Consider the following 16,256-nt stretch of genomic DNA (forward strand, 5'->3'; position numbering starts at 1 on the left):
TGATTTAAATTTTTTTTAAACATGAATATAGTTTGATTTCTTTGACTGAAAATTCATATCCTGTGAACCATTTAGCAATTGGGAATGACTTATATTCTTATAAATATAAATATATGACATTTTTATTAGTATATTACATATTATATTATATATTACATTCTTATGTGCATTTGTTATACATGTATATATTCTTTTATAGTTCTATTCTTATATATTCAATTCTTTATATATTTGAGAAATGAGAACTTTATCACAGACATTTGATGCAAATTTTTTTTCCCTAGTTTTCTGCTTTCCCTCTAATCTTGACTGTATTGGTTTTGTTTAAGCAAAAAAATTTTCAAGTTAACATAATAAAAATTATCCATTTTACACGTGATGCAATCTTTAATTTATTTAATCCAATTCTATCATTTACATTGCTTGTAAAAGCCTTGCATTTCATGCCAAAAAATTCAGAATAAGCAATTATTTTACTATGCTGAAACCTAAGTACCATTAGAATAAGCATGTAGAGGGAAGCAAATTATAATAAAATACCTACTTGTTTTTGCTTGCTTTCTGGCTTATTTGTTACAAAATAATATAATCTCAAAAATATAAGAAAACTTCAAGGCTACCTAATCTAGGATAACATACTTGGCAAGGGAAACATTAGAATTTCTGCTCTGTCTCCTGTCTCTTCTCACTCTAACATACCTTCTCTGTAACTGCCAAAGTGATCTTCCTTAATCTCAAGTCTGATCATGTCATAAATCACCCATCTCTCAAAAAACTCTGATGGCTCCCTTTTACTTCCAGGATCAAATGTAAAATCTTCTCTGTAATTTTTAAAGCTCTTTATTATCTGGCTCTTTAGTCTCTTTGACTTCTTTCACTTATTCCAGCTACATATTCAATGATAAGGACACTGGCTATGTTGATGCTCATACATGACATTCCATATCTTCACTCTATCATGCCTTCTCATTGACTGTTCTCCTCCTCCCCCCAAAATAGTCTTCCTGTATATTTCTATATCTTGAGTTACTTCACAACTCAATTTATATCCCACTTTCTGCAAGAGGCCTTTCCTGGTCCCTAGCCATTTGTAAATTTTGCAGAGAGATAATTTTACTCTTCATTATTTAGTCTTCATGTTTGCAGTTGAATATTTGATTCTTAAAAACTATAATCATGACATAATCAAAGTGAAATAAAAGCAAATAATACCTCAATATTATTAAATAGTTTTGATTTTATGGAACCCCTTAAAAATTTAGACGATTTTGAGGTGTCTCTGGACCACATTTGAGAACTTATCTAGTCCCTTTCATTCATTTTAGAGATTTAGAACACAAAAAAACCCCAGAGAGATCATTTGCCAAAGACATAGAATTTAACTTATACTTATTCCTAGTCTGTAATTTAAAGAAAATAAAATATTTTTAGAGCAAAGTTAAAATAGGATTAATTGGAATATTCAGATTTTGTGCAACAGTAGCTATGTAACTAAAGTTCTATCTATCCCAAATTTTAAGTACATTATCAAATTCTTTTTATTTTGGGCATTTTGTCATTAGTTATTTATTTCATCTTTGTGTCATATTTCCAGGGATTTCAAACAACTCTGGCAATACTTGAATTATCACTTAGCTTTGCAAAGCTGCTGTTAAGCCATCATTCGTATGATTCACTCATTTTCTATCAGATGTCCAGGTGTTTCAATGAACAAGCAGATCATCAGGTAAATATTTTTTTTTACTCTAGCGTTAAAGGTCATGGATTTATCTGTTTCCCAACTGACTTTTCTTTTCTTTCTTTCTAGTTTAGGAATCTTTGTTGCAAATTCTTTGCCAAAATAACTTGTGATGACGATATTAAAAATATCCTACTGGCAAGAGCTTGTGCAGAAAACAATAGCGTTATGGCGGAATGCCTTCTCCTTTTGGGAGCTGATATTAATAAAGTGACTGGAAAAACTTCTTTAATCTGCCAGGTAAATATTCAAATTGATACAATTATTTTAGAATAAGAACAAAAGTAGTGAGAAGGGAGTACATTCCAGTTATGGAGAGTTGCCAGTGCAAAAAGAATGAGATAAAGAGTGCCATTTATGAAGACAAGTTAGCAAGGAAAGTTTTCTCAGATAGAAATAATGAGGAATAAGACTATACAAGTAAGCTTGACTAAGATTATTAAAAGCTTTAAATGCCAAAAAAGAAAAGTTAATATTTGATCTTGAAAGTAATAACTGGCATTTGAGTAAGGTAGGGATTTTATCATACACTGTAGAAAAATCACCTTGGTAACTGTTTAAAGGATGAACTGAAGGAAAGAGAGTTGGATGTAGGGAAACCAACTGGGGGTTATTGTAATAGTCTAGGCAAGAGATGATGAGAGCCTGAGATAAGTGACAGTAAACAGAGAAAAGGGAAAAGATGAGATAGATGTTGTTATTGTTCATCCTTTGTTTTCCAAGAGGACTAATGACATCACAAGAGTGATGTCTTGACTTAAGTATGAATTAGATATAAGTAAGGCAAAAACTTAGAAAAGTTATGAGTAAGGCAAAAGCTTAGCAAAGTTATCAGCCTTATTCTCTCCTCTCAGAGTCATCAAAGTCCAATAGTAAAACAATGGTCAAGATGACTGGCAATGACCCAGTATATACATAAAATATGTTTTGAAGTATCCAGAAGCCTAAAAGGCAGTGATCATGTGATCTTATTAAAGTGATAATTTATCTTTATGGTAAAACACCTTCCAGCATCTAATCCTTAATATATATGATTTTTCTCAGTCACATTTGGAAAATACTCCAAAGCAATGGAGGTCTTCCTATGGTTCTTTTAATATTTCATGAAAACCATATCAAGCTATCCCATCCTGCAGTCCCTCAACTTCTTGCTACTCTGCTGAGCCATTGCCCTGGCACTAGCTATACTCTCCTCCTTTCCCCATTTTGACTCTTCCTTTCTAGTTCTTCTCTTAACTGACTTTTCTTGAATCCTGAGCCTCTTTATCTGGTAACTGATTTTGCCCTGTGAGCCAAACCTCAGCCTTGGATTATCATCTTCTGCCTTTGTTCTTGGTAGAGAAAATCATAAAAACCTGCTGACTGGATCCACTATAAATCTGTGTTAAATAACCTCAAATGAGACTTCACTGCTGCTAGACGAAGCTTCTACACTTCCCTAACTAATTCTTCCACTCACCACAGCAGCTCTTCTAATCCATTGCATCATTTCTCATACTCATGCTTCCTCTGACTCCCACTTTTCAACTGAGAATCTTGCCTTAAATTTAACTGAAATAATTAAGACCATTTCCCCAGAGCTCTTTCTCATCTCACACCATTCCAGTGTTTCCTAATATTATCATCTCCTTTACCTGTGTTTCACATGCAAAGCTTGCCAAGGCCAGTTTCTTCACATGCACAAGTGATCCCATTTCATCTTATTTTTTGTTTTGTTATCTCTGTTATCCCCACTCTCCCTCTCTTATATTCAAGCTCTCCTTGCCTACTATCTACTTTTCTACTGACTATAAACAATTCCAAGCTTCTTGCATTCTAAAACTCAAAACAAATCTCTTCATGTGTGCCTAAACTCCTGAAGAAGTGCCTCCATTTCTCATCTCACTCCCTTCCACAATTTAGCTTCAGACATTTTGATTCAACCGAAACTACTCTCTTCTTACTAATGGTCTTTAGGGGACTATCTTCAGTCTTCTTGCCCCTGAACCTAAATGATTCTGGAGCACAGAATGAGGTTGGTGAATTTGCTCATCCCTCCCTCACTTAAATTTAATTCACTTACAAATTAAGACATCTCCTTCCTGATGTCATTGATCCTCTGAGAATAACAGCAACAAAGAATTGGACTCTTGAACTAGCTTACTTCTAAGGTCTTTTCCAGTTTTGAATCTGTGATCCTATTGTTTTATATAAAGATATATAATTCTAGTTATATAATATGTCGTCATGATGTCATAGCTTTATTATCACATTAGAAATTCACTGTCATGCATTTTCTGTTTTTAAAGCCCATGTATGCTATCTTGCCAAACACTAGTGGCAGCAAAGGCAAAATGACTTAACTATGTGCCCTGATTGTTGGCTTAGAAAATATGACCACCATTCCTAGAGATTGATAGGATATTAGACCTGGAAAGACATTATTGTTATTTTCTTCCAGATAGTGTCTTCTAAATTAATTTCAGGGTAGTATTGTTTAAATATGCCTCAAATACCTATACCATTTTTTCAATTATTTTTTCATTTAACTTGGAACTGCCATTTTTTTCGTGCCTCTCTTTGCCTATTTTCCTTGCTCATTTTTAATATGATTGTAATAACTCTTATTTAAAGTTTGTATTTATATTATTGTTGTTTAACATTGTGTCAGTAACTTTGTAGGGAGAGTTTAATAAATGGCTGTTGAATTGGATTAGATTGGCTTCTACTCCATTTCATTTAACTAATAGGAAATTAAATTGGTTCTGTTTACCAGTATTTTCAGGTTTTTTTTTCTTCGATTTTGTTCGTTTGAAAATTGTAGTAGCATTTTAGACATTACAAGTCATTACTGATAATGTTAGTTATTGTACATATAGGAGATTACTGTAACTCTCCAAACTTTACAATGTAAATTATCATTTATACATTTAGTAAAGTCTAAACTTGATAAAGTTTTAAAAATCAGATTAGAATGAGTAAATATGAAATCTTGTGTCTATCCATCATTCACAAGTTTTACTCTTTACAAAAATTATATTAAAAACTGAAATAGATTTAGTAAAATATTTATATATATATTTGCTAAGCAATTAACAAAAAAATAATTATTAATTAATTAATCTGTACTTTTTTCAGATAAAAATATATAAAGAGATAATAAGGGATACATTAAAAAAAAATTAGTAAGTGTTCATTGAGGCCATATTCTACAAATCTAGTAAAGGGTATTTGACCTGAAAGAATAAATTATAGGAAACCTTACATTACAGAAAGAGAGGAATCTCTGATTTTTTTTCTCTTTCCTGTCCAATACTTCAAAGCTCAGGTTAAGTCTTCCTTCTCTGTCTTCTCTGACTGTTTTGGCCCACAATGATTTCCTTCTCCTTTGGTTATAGAGCATCTACTTATTTCCTCTCCCTAACTAGTTAGGAAGAGCAATATGAGTGCTCATTTTTTTGTTTGTTCATTTGTTTTATGTATTTCTCCTAGAAATACAAGGTTGATAACTTTAGATAGCCCTTCTTCACTTAAATCCAATTAACTTGCATGTCATAGCATCACCTTCCTGATGTCATGGTCCTCTTCAAGAAAGAAGGACAAACAACCACATAGGATGAGAAGTACAAACAACCTTGCAAAACAGTAGGTGTTCATTAGGTAAATGTTGATTGATAAAAAATATCATTTTAGCAATTGAAAAATAGAATGAAAATAATATAATGCAAACTAAGTGTTCAAGTCCTAAGGTGATAATGATAAGAAATGATTGGTGTGAAGGTGAGATAACATGCTTTCTCAGTGAGATGAATTTTGACACAGTGTAAATGGCATATGTCTGGTAATGCATTAGAGATATAGGAAATGCATTTCATCAGGTGGAAGAAAGGGCTTGAGTGAAGTCATAAAGAGACCTGTTGAAAGAAATTAAAATTTTACTATTATATTAATAATTAATTCTTAATTCATAGCCTACCTTTTTTTTTCTATTTCTGTTAAGATCAAATTCCTGAAAAACTCAGGGAGTCTCTAAAAGGTATGGCTGAATGATCAGATTACTCTTAGCCTCCAAGGTTCTTTTCCATTTGATCAATTGTATCAATTTTTAGTGAATTGTTTTCTTCAGTAAATTTTTTAAAAATCTCCTTTGCATTTGGCCAATTCTACTTTTCAAGTTGTTGTTTTTCTTTTTCCAAACTGTTCACTCTTTTTCATAATTCTTTTGCATCACTTATTTCTTTTCCCAATTTTTCTTCTTTCTCTCTTGTATGATTTTTAAGCTTCTTTTTGAGCTCTTCCATGAGTTCTTTTGGTACTTGAGATGACTTTTGATATTTCTTTGGGGTTTTATCCATGGGTGTTTTGACATTGTTATCCTCTTTGGAGTTTGTGTCTTGATCTTCCCCCTAAACTATCATAACTTTAGCCAGATTCTTTTTTTTTTTTTTTTAAATTGTTTTTTGCTCATATTTTTCAGGGGTTTTTTTTCCTTTCTTTTAATTTGAACTCTGCTCCTAGGGTGAAAGGAAGACTGCCAGGCTTCTTGTGAGAGGGCCTGTAGGCCCTGGCTATTTATTTGGTATGCCACATTGATGTTGCCCACAGGACACCCCATATCTGGTGTTGCACTGAGGGATTGGAATGGGACTGCCTGGGGCTGCTGGAGGCTGCAGGGGTCTGGCTGCTTACCGGATGCTGAGCTGCAGTTGTAATACTGGTGTCTGGTGTGGGCTGAGACTGGAGGAGAATTTCTGCATTTCTCTGAGACTACAGTGAAACACATGTCTTCTGGTATCTGGTTGTTTGGAGGGCTTTCATTCCCAGGTGCCAATGAGAATACCATCCCTAGTCTATTAACAGTGATCTCAGGACACAACTGATTCCCATAAATACATAAAGCATTCCTCCAAGGCAAAGAGGAATGGTCTTAGTCCCATATATGTAATCAATTATAATCCTCCTCCACATGATGGTACCATCCCTGTAACCAGTTGTATTATTCCCTTACCTCCCCTCTTCTGTTCTTTCTCCTATGCTTATAAAAAGAAGTTGCTTCTTCATTGAAGAATCTCTGGCTTATTGAGACAGTTATTAGACCCTTTCCCCCTGCTAATAAACTGTTAGCTTGCTTGGAAAATATATGCCTTAATCTACCTACTCAGGATACTGCCTTGTTCACGATAACACAGGTAATACTTACTTGAGGCTAGATTTGAACTCAGGTTTTCCTGACTCTAGGTCCAGTGTTTCTATCCACTATTCTACCTTGCTGTCTCTGGAATGACTTTTAGGTGGTTAGAACTAACCTTAGCTGGATGCTCTGCTCTTTCTCTAAGGCTCAGTAGAGTGCTTGCTGCACAGGCTCTGTGCCCTAATTTGCTTCTTCTGGGCCTTTTAGAGAATCTAGAGGTTGTCCCTACTACCACTGATAGAACCACAGTCCTGATAATTGGGGAAATTTTGAGCTTTGCCATGCTGGTGCTATGGTATTTTCCCATCAGCACTGACACTCACAGCTTTGTAATATTGATGCTATGAGATTGTGGGATTTCATTTTTATTCAATTAAAACCTGAATATTTTTAAATAGCTTATATATGACTTATGTTACTATATATTTATATCATTCTTTTATGTGGTGGTAGAGCAATACTTTTGCCTTGTGTTTCATATATTACAATGTAAAATTAAATATGTATTCGGAGACGGAATTTGGGTTTAAATCCCAAATTTGTCACTTATGAACTGTATAACTTTGGGCCATTCACTTCTCCTTTCAGTTTTTTTAAATGTCATGTGAAGGGAGTATATTAGATAACCTTAACTTCTCTTCCAGCTCTAAAACTATGACCTCATGAAGTAGGGAAAACACAAGACCAGTTGTGAAAACTACTGTTTACTTAATATTCCTGGTCTCTTTTTTCTGTAGGTTTGTGAAAAAGAAAGCAGTCCTAAACTAGTGGAACTCTTATTAGATAATGGACCACGGGAACAAGAGATTAGGAAAGCATTGATGATCAGCATAAAGAAAAATAATAGTCATATCATCAGTTTACTATTAAGGAAGCTTGGCCTGGATCTTGCCAATAGCAGCATTTGTCTTGGAGGATTTTGCATGGGAAAAATTGAACCTTCATGGCTCAGTCCTTTATTTCCAGATAAAGCATCTAATTTAAGAAAACAAACAAGTAAGTTTCAGTAGGTACTCTTTAATTTGCTGGAGGTTAGAATATTACTGATTTTTTTAAAAAGTTTCTAATAGTTTTATCTATTTTTATATAAACTAGGTTAGACTAGAAACTTATCTGTTAAAACTTATGATGGGCATTTATCAGTAGCATTATCTCATAAAGCAAAATCATTTAGTTGTATAATTTCAGCAAGTGGGTTTCAAGAATTTAAAATTATTCTTTTGAATTTGAATGGTGATATGAGGGATTAAAAAATGTATGAAAACAACTTTGATGTTGAGAGAGGAAAAAAAATATATTCAAAATGGAACTTGTTGAAATTCATTATAATTCAGTGTGATACAGTGCTTAAAAGAAAAGTATAATGAAGTTAGTGTTCTAGATTTTTATTCTTATTTCCCAAGACATTTTGTTGAAATGTGCATTTTTGCCTCAAGAATTTTAGTAATGTTTGGTAAGAATCTGGCAGTTATTTTTACTCCTAAAGACTATGAAAACTTCACAAAGGGTAAAATAAAAAAATGAGTATCATCGATGCTGAAAATTAGTTTCATAAAAGCTTATTTTCGATATTGATAAAATGGTTTCAGATGCCACATTTGGAGCAAACAATATTAAATTACAATAAATTTTTATCTTGTTTTGGTGCTATGTTTTGTAATAATTTAGTGTCTAATATTAAAGCACAAACTTGCCTATTTTTCTCTCTAGTTCCTACCTAATTTGTATGCATATATGTAATAATTATTTAAAAACACATAACAAAAACCTTATCAAATTCATAATAATATGTTTATTTTCAAAATATCAGTTATATTTAGTTCCTGTCTAGTTTTAATGTGTTGATGGATTAATGAAAAAATAAATACATAAACCTGTGTGGTTTTTCTAAGTCAATAAGCTCAAATGAATTTTTTTTGTACAGTTTAATGGCCTCCATTGCTACTTGAGTTTGACACTACTGGTCTAGACAATAATATAGTTAGGTAGATTTGAAAAATGGTTAAATGACTGGTTCAAAAGAATATATAGGAATGGTTTTATTATTACTTGGTAGGAGTGATGTAGCCTTAAGACCTGTGTTATTAAACTCTTTTGTTGATAGAAATATATGGTATTCTTTTTAGACTTATGCATGACATAAACCTAGGAAGAAGAGGTAATGTGTTAAATGGAAACTAGTATTCAAAAAGACCTCGACAAATTAGAATATTGCATAGAAATTAAGAAAATGAAATAATGGATATAAAATATAAAGTCTAATACTTGAGTTTAAATAAATTCACTTCACAAGAATAAGGGAAAAGAAGAATAGCTATACTTGTATCTGCATTCACATTAGTGCCACCATTTTTCTTATTTTGAATTTCAAGTTTTCCTATGAAAAATTTTCTGATTTGCCGGGAAACTATTAAGTTTGTGTGCGACCTTTATTATTGCAGCCAGTCAGGCCGAAGCTTTATAATGATTCCATCTGTTATATTGTGACTTTGTTATTGTTGTTTACTTCAGTATTTGGGAACAATTTATTGCCCTTTAATAAGAAACATGGATTCATTCAGTTGTATAGCTTGTTTTTGTGACCTAAAGTCTAGGTCAAATCTAAAAGTAATCTTATACTTTCAATGATTTATCTTTTAAATGCATTATTTGTTTAAAAAAAATCAAGTAACAACACTTATAAAAGACAAAATTAACAAACTTAGTTTTTCATCATATAATTATGACAAATAAGTTACTTTTGCCTTGTTTTTTATATTCCTGACTTTTAAAAAATCGATATATTTTAGAAATATCAGTGTTTCTGGCTTTTCATTGTTAGACACAGGATCTTCATTGGCAAGAATGGTATTAAGATATCAGTTAAAAAGTTTATCAGAAGATGAACCAATATCAGGCAGTGATGGAAGTTTTCCTGAAGATGATCTTGATAAATTTGGTGATTGGACTTTTATTCCTGATTCTTCTTTGGACTGTGTATTTGGACAGAGTGATGATCTTGATAGTGAAGGTAAAGACTATTACATATTAACTCTTTCATGTTATATCTCTAGATATAATTTCTAATACTATTTGGAAGACCAGCAATTTAAGAAATTTGGTTAAAATTAATTTAATTTTGTAGGTCTTCAAAATAAAGAGAAATCAAAGTCTAATCTTTTATAAAAGTTGCATATTAGCTTGTTTCTCTTTAGTACTGAGATAGTGATCAGACCTATACTTTCATTGATAAAGGGAAATTTTGGATGAGAAAACTCCTCTGCTAAAGCAAGTTAGCACCTTTTCTGCAATTTGTAGGCTTAGGGAATTGACTGGGGTACTGGTAAATTAAATGACTCATCAAGGTTTACATCACAAATATGTGTCTTGAGAATATTAACTCCTTATGAAGAAGGATTATTCCATCCTTAATATGTATGTTTCTAGAGGCTAGCACAGTGCTTTGCATGTAATAAGCATCAGCTAAATACATATTGATTGACTCATTTTTAACAAAGGGCTTTTCTTAGTCTTCTAGATAGATAATTTAAACTGGTATAGCCCTCTGAAAAAATACAATCATTTTTGTGAAATAATTTATTTTTAAACTCTGTAATTTAAAAGTCAACATTTATTAGTATAAGATGACTTTTGTCAGAGTGCCATAATAGATAAAGAGCTGTTCTTGAATTTAGGAAGATTTTGGGTTCAGTCCTCTACTTTTACATACTGTGGCTGGATGTTCATAGACTAGTCATTAAGATAAAGTTACAGAGAAAATGTTCATTTTCATTGGTAGAGGAAGTTTCTCATGGAGAGATCTCTGCACTGATGAAATCATAGATTTAGCTAAAAAAATTGATGGCATTTATTATGAAACTATCTTTCTATGATAGTGTTATACATAGTGGCAGACAAAGGACCAATAAATAAATCCAAACTCTACCAGTTAAGATCTACCTAGATAACTAATTCCTTACTAACTTTGGACATCAGTTTCCAATTATTTTTAGAACTATGAATTCCTTGAATCTTATTCTCTAGATAGAAAAAGTGTTAAAATATTTTGTATATTGATTCTTAACTGTCACATATCTGTTACCCCTAATATAATTGTTTTCAGTGGGTTCCTATTATTTAAAAATATTTTCTTCTCTAGGAGCTTATATACATATTTCTTAAAGCAGTATTCCTTTTTAAATTGTATTTTATTTTTCCAAATATATGCAAAGGTAGTTTTCAATATTTACCTTTGCAAAACCGTGTGTTCCACATTTTTCTCCTTTTCTCCCTTCTTCTCCCCTCCTCAAGATACCAGGCACTCCAAAATAATTTAAACATGTGTTCTTATAAATATATTTCCATCTCTATAAATCAATCTCTAGCTCTCTCTTTCCATTGCAAGACTACTGGGGTTGTTTAAAGTAGTATCCTTTTCTACAATCACAATAAAAAAAAATAGCTTTTTTATGTTTCCAAACACATGCAAAGATAGTTTTCAGCATTCAACTATGCAAAACCTTGTCTCCCAAATTTGTCTCTCTTTTTCCTCCCTTCCCCCCTCCATCAAGTAACTCAGTAAGAATTGCAGCAAGTAATTCAATATAGGTTGAACATGTGCAATTCTTCTAAGCATATTTCAACATTTATTGTGCTGCATAAGAAAAATCAGATGAAAAGTGAAAAAATGAGAAAGAAAAAAAAAGCAAAGCAATCAAACAACAAAAAAAGGTGAAAATACTATGCTGTGATCCACATTTAGCCCCATAGTTCTCTCTATCTGGATGCAGATGAGTCTATCCGTCACAAGTCTGTTGGAATTGGCCTGAATTACCCCATTGTTGAAAAGAACCAAGTCCATCACAGTTAATCATATAATCTTGTTGTTGCCATGTACAATGTTAATGGTCTCTTGGTTTTATTCACTTCACTTAGCATCAATTCATTTAGATGTCTCCAGGACTTTCTGAAATCAGCTGTTGATCATTTCTTATAGAACAACAATATTTCATTACATTCATACACCATAACTTATTTAGCCATTCCTTATTTAATGGGCATCCACTCAGTTTCCAGTTCCATGCCACCACAAAAGGGCTGCTTATAAAAATTTTTGCACATGTAGTTCCTTTTTCCCATTTTTATGATCTCTTTGGGATAAATGTTTTCAATTTCTTCATCTGAAAATTGATTGTTCATATCCTGTGAACATTTATCAATTGAGAATGGCTTGTATTCTTATAAATTTGAGTTAATTCTCTATGTATGTTAGAAATGAAGACTTTATCAGAAACCCTGTAAAAAAATTTCCCCAGCTTTTTGCTTCCCTTCTAATCTTGGCTGCATTGGTTTTGTTTGTACAAAAAGTTTTTAATTTAATATAATCAAAATTATGCATTTTGTATTTCATAATGTTCTCTAGTTCTTCTTTGGCTATACATTCCTTCCTTCTCCACAGATCTGAGAAGTAGAATATCTTCTTGTTCTTCTAATTTGCTTATTATATCACTCTTTATGTCTAAATCATGAATCCTTATCTTGGTATATGGTGTTAGGAATTACAGTTTTTCGGAATTTTAATTTAAAAAATGGATAGTTTAATTGAATGAATATCACTTTCCAGAATAGTAGAATGAAAAGAAATGATGAATGTTTTAAATAAAGAGTTAAATGGAATTTGAAGAAATAATTCATTGAAATTGATGGATATATCAATATTGATGTTTGAACTGGTGAAACCAGAATTATTTTATTATTAATATGTAAAATATAGGATTTTGCTCACTTAACAAGTAAAATACTCCAAAAGGGGATAGATCAAACTATTTCATGTAATTAGAAAATGTATAAATCCTATGTTTATGTTTTGTGTACCAATCTTTCATTGAGATTCTTCATGCCTTTGTATCCTTATTTTATATTTTATTATTAAAATAGGAAGTGAAGGTTCAATTTTTATGAAAAAGAAATCGAGTTCTTTTAATGTGGGAGATCTTTATAGAGATCCTGCCCTACAGCATGGCTCACCAACTTTGGAAAGGCATCCTAATTCAATGGTAAGATAAATCATGACTCATTTGTCTTTTTAATAGTTAAAAACATAGGACAAAGTTAGTTGCCATGGATTAGAGCTTTAATTTACTAACACAGAGACCATAAGAACCACTTGGATTATTCAGGAAAAACTCAACATGAACAGTAAGAATAATTCTGGGAAAGTTGGCATATTTAGGAAAGCATCATGGTAAATAAAAGAACTAGGAAATAGGTAGGAAACTTCAGAGAGATCTATTGGTAAGTGGATGTTTTACCAGAATGATAATACAAGGAAATATTAATTACAATAAGAATTAAGTATTCCCATTTTGTACTTGAATTACTATATGTAACTTAGAGCAATTATCTTATAATTTAGCCATCAAATATTTAATTTAGGATGAATTTCAAGTTTGTTTTCCCCCAACTGGGTTCATGTTGCAGTCAGAATTCAGTATTGGCAAACAGAAGAGTAGAAAGTTAAGGGAATTAAATATTATTTTTAGCTAACCACTAAGAAGCTAAGTAGTGAGAAAAGAAAAGTGAAAACTTTATTACAAAAAGGTTTAGGACAGTAGGCAGTAGGAATCAAAATAAATTCTTATTTATTAGAGACCTGTCTATATAGGGTTATAATCAAGAACAAGATTCTGATTTTCAAAAAAACTAGAAACAACTCTTATTTCATTCCATTTCTTAGATTTCCTTCAGAGATACTTATATGTAGGTGATAGAAGCCAAGCTTGGGCTTTATTAAAGAATTCTAATTTATAGGAAAAGTGATTTTGCAAATTATATACTACATAAAAGGTTATTGAATTATTTGCCAAGTTACTTATTAGAAAAGGCTCAAATTTCCTTCAAATATGTTTATTTACTCTTTGCCCTACCTTATAATTTATTCTCTATATCTATGATCTTTACTAGATTAAAATAAAGATCTTATATGCTTGTTTAAATTGTGTTTCCTCCTTATTAGTTTCTTCTCCAAGAATGTTATCTTTTTGTCACAAAAAGCTGTAAGGAGCCTTGGAATATCTAGTTTCTGACTTTTCAATGACTAGATCTGTCATTCTGTTGAGAATGATCATTTGCACAAATCTGGTTCTTGTGATACATTTCCACATAAAAATAATTAACTCAGGTCCAAAGAGTATATCACTTAAAGGTGGATTTACCTCTCCAAAAGTGGACAGTGAATTTCTGTCTCCTCTTAATATCTCAATTTATATGAATAGTTGATGTCCTTCATTCTTGAAGAGGACCAAAAGTTTACAGAGATGTTCTCTTCCATTGTATTACCTACTCATCATTGGGATATATATCTATGGTGGTGGTGATCATGTTGTGGGAAAAAGCATCTAATTCAAGCAATCCCTTAAAATATGATAGCTCTTTATACAGTATTTTATTAAACTTCATGTACCTTTGAATTAATTATTTTTGATGTATATCTTATAAACTTTGCAGTAGAGAGTATGTAAAAATTTAAATGGTGTCCTTGCTTACTAGTTTCCAGATTGAAGAATCATTGAGTCAATAGGATGGAACAGATTTCTCCTTGGGAAGTGAAATAGAAAAATTCTGCTTAGGGGACAAAGGATCATGAGACCAAGCCAAGGCCTTGACCATTTTATTCCCTAGCCTTCTTCAGCAGAGCTCCTTCCATATAATGATACACTACCTTGAAAACATGGCCCAGTGGCTAGTAAATTTGTCTCCTCTTAATATCTCAATTTATATGAATAGTTGATGTCCTTCATTCTTGAAGAGGACCAAAATAACACCTCTAAGCTAGAGTCATGTTACAAGGTGTCTGACTATGGCTTATCAGATCAATACACATTTGGAATACTCTGCCATAGGTCAAGCACAAATAGTTCATGTGAATATTTTGGGCAAATTCTCCAAATTTGTGTGAGAGAGAGGAGGAGAGGGAAAAGGAGAGAGGAAAGAGAGAAAGAGAGGGAGAGGGAGCAGGAGAGAAGAAGAGAGGGAGATAGAAATGGAGGATGAGAGGGAGAGGGGAAGGAGGAAGGAAGAGGGAGAAAAAGAGAAAAAGAACTTTCTCTTAGTTCTTCTCTTGACTATCTGACCATCTTCTTCCCCAGCTCTAGTCACCATGCCCTTATATATTCTTCTTAGTCTTCTGTACTGAATCCTCATTATCTTTTTTCTTTAACTTTAAAAAAAATTAATCTTTATTGATATTACTATTACTACACCATTTTTCTAGTCACCCTAGTTCACAAACTGAATGAACAAATAAAAAGGTAATATTAAACACTTAATATATGCTAAGCAGTGAAGATATAAAAAACAAAACTAGAGTGAGTCCTTGTCCTCATAACACTTAGGTTCTAATAAAGAGAGCCAACCACTGGAACATAATCACTGGAGTGTGAGTGGGGTTATTTTGGTTTGGAAGTTATGATGATGGTAAGTAGAGTCATGAATGAGTAGATGAACACATACGTTCTAATCACAATAGCAGTACTGATTTGATGATTGTCATTCTAGATATTATCCATGTCTTACCTCTCCTTTCTTGTTTTTATCCATATGATTCTAGAACTAGAGTGGGAAGGGCAGAAAGAGGATAGAGTTGTAGATGGGAAGTAAAGTAAACTAGTAGGGTCTAGTTTGATATAATGGACCAAATGAGGCACTCATCATTTATCCCAAGGCAAGACTTCAGAGCAGAAAGAATTAAATCCTTCAGAGCATGGTCTTTGATACTAAAGGTGAGACAGATGGTAAAAAGATAGACTTAGTGTTATCCTCACTTTTACTCACCTCATATATTTAATCAATTTACAGATTTTCTCCACAACATTTCTTGGTTACATCATCTTCTCTCTACTCACAAAAGCAATGCCTTATTTAAAGCCTTCTATCACCTACATAGTGATAATTGATCTCCCTACACCATTTCTTCCCTATTCCATGTTCCATGTTCAATATAGCCATTATAATGATTTTATTAAAGTACAGTTCAACCTCTGAGAAGTAAACTCCAGTGATTCCTTACTATTTCAAGTATAAACTTCTCCCTTTGACATTTAAAACTTTTTTTTAACACCTGATTCTCCTAACTTTCCAGTTTATTTAATGTAACTTCTGTCTACATTCTTTGTAGTCTAGCCTTACTGGCCAATTTGCTGGCCCCAAATTCTGTGACAAGGAACCTTTTCTGATCTCAGCTGATTGTTCTTTCATCTCCCAAGGCTACTTCATATAGGTCTTATATACCTATAAATTTAAAGATTATCTTCTCCCTTAGAGGGACAGGATTGTTAAGTTTTGTCTCTAACACTTATCATAGTGCCTAGC

The 16,256-nt window shown here is 32.3% G+C and overlaps 1 protein-coding gene across 3 annotated transcripts in view; it reads left to right on the forward strand.

The window, feature by feature from the left end:
• LRRK2 (leucine rich repeat kinase 2) overlaps positions 1–16,256 on the forward strand; it is a 177,373-nt gene that overhangs the window by 65,359 nt on the left and 95,758 nt on the right. For all 3 annotated transcript variants that reach the window (XM_031940539.1, XM_012550850.3, XM_031940540.1), the window contains 5 exons: positions 1,595–1,726; positions 1,808–1,978; positions 7,646–7,904; positions 9,730–9,918; positions 12,825–12,943. In XM_031940539.1, the coding sequence (XP_031796399.1) occupies positions 1,595–1,726; positions 1,808–1,978; positions 7,646–7,904; positions 9,730–9,918; positions 12,825–12,943 (870 nt within the window). The remainder of the gene's footprint in view (positions 1–1,594; positions 1,727–1,807; positions 1,979–7,645; positions 7,905–9,729; positions 9,919–12,824; positions 12,944–16,256) is intronic.

This window comes from Sarcophilus harrisii, chromosome 5, assembly GCF_902635505.1.
Source record: "Sarcophilus harrisii chromosome 5, mSarHar1.11, whole genome shotgun sequence".
Taxonomy (NCBI): Eukaryota; Metazoa; Chordata; class Mammalia; order Dasyuromorphia; family Dasyuridae; genus Sarcophilus; species Sarcophilus harrisii.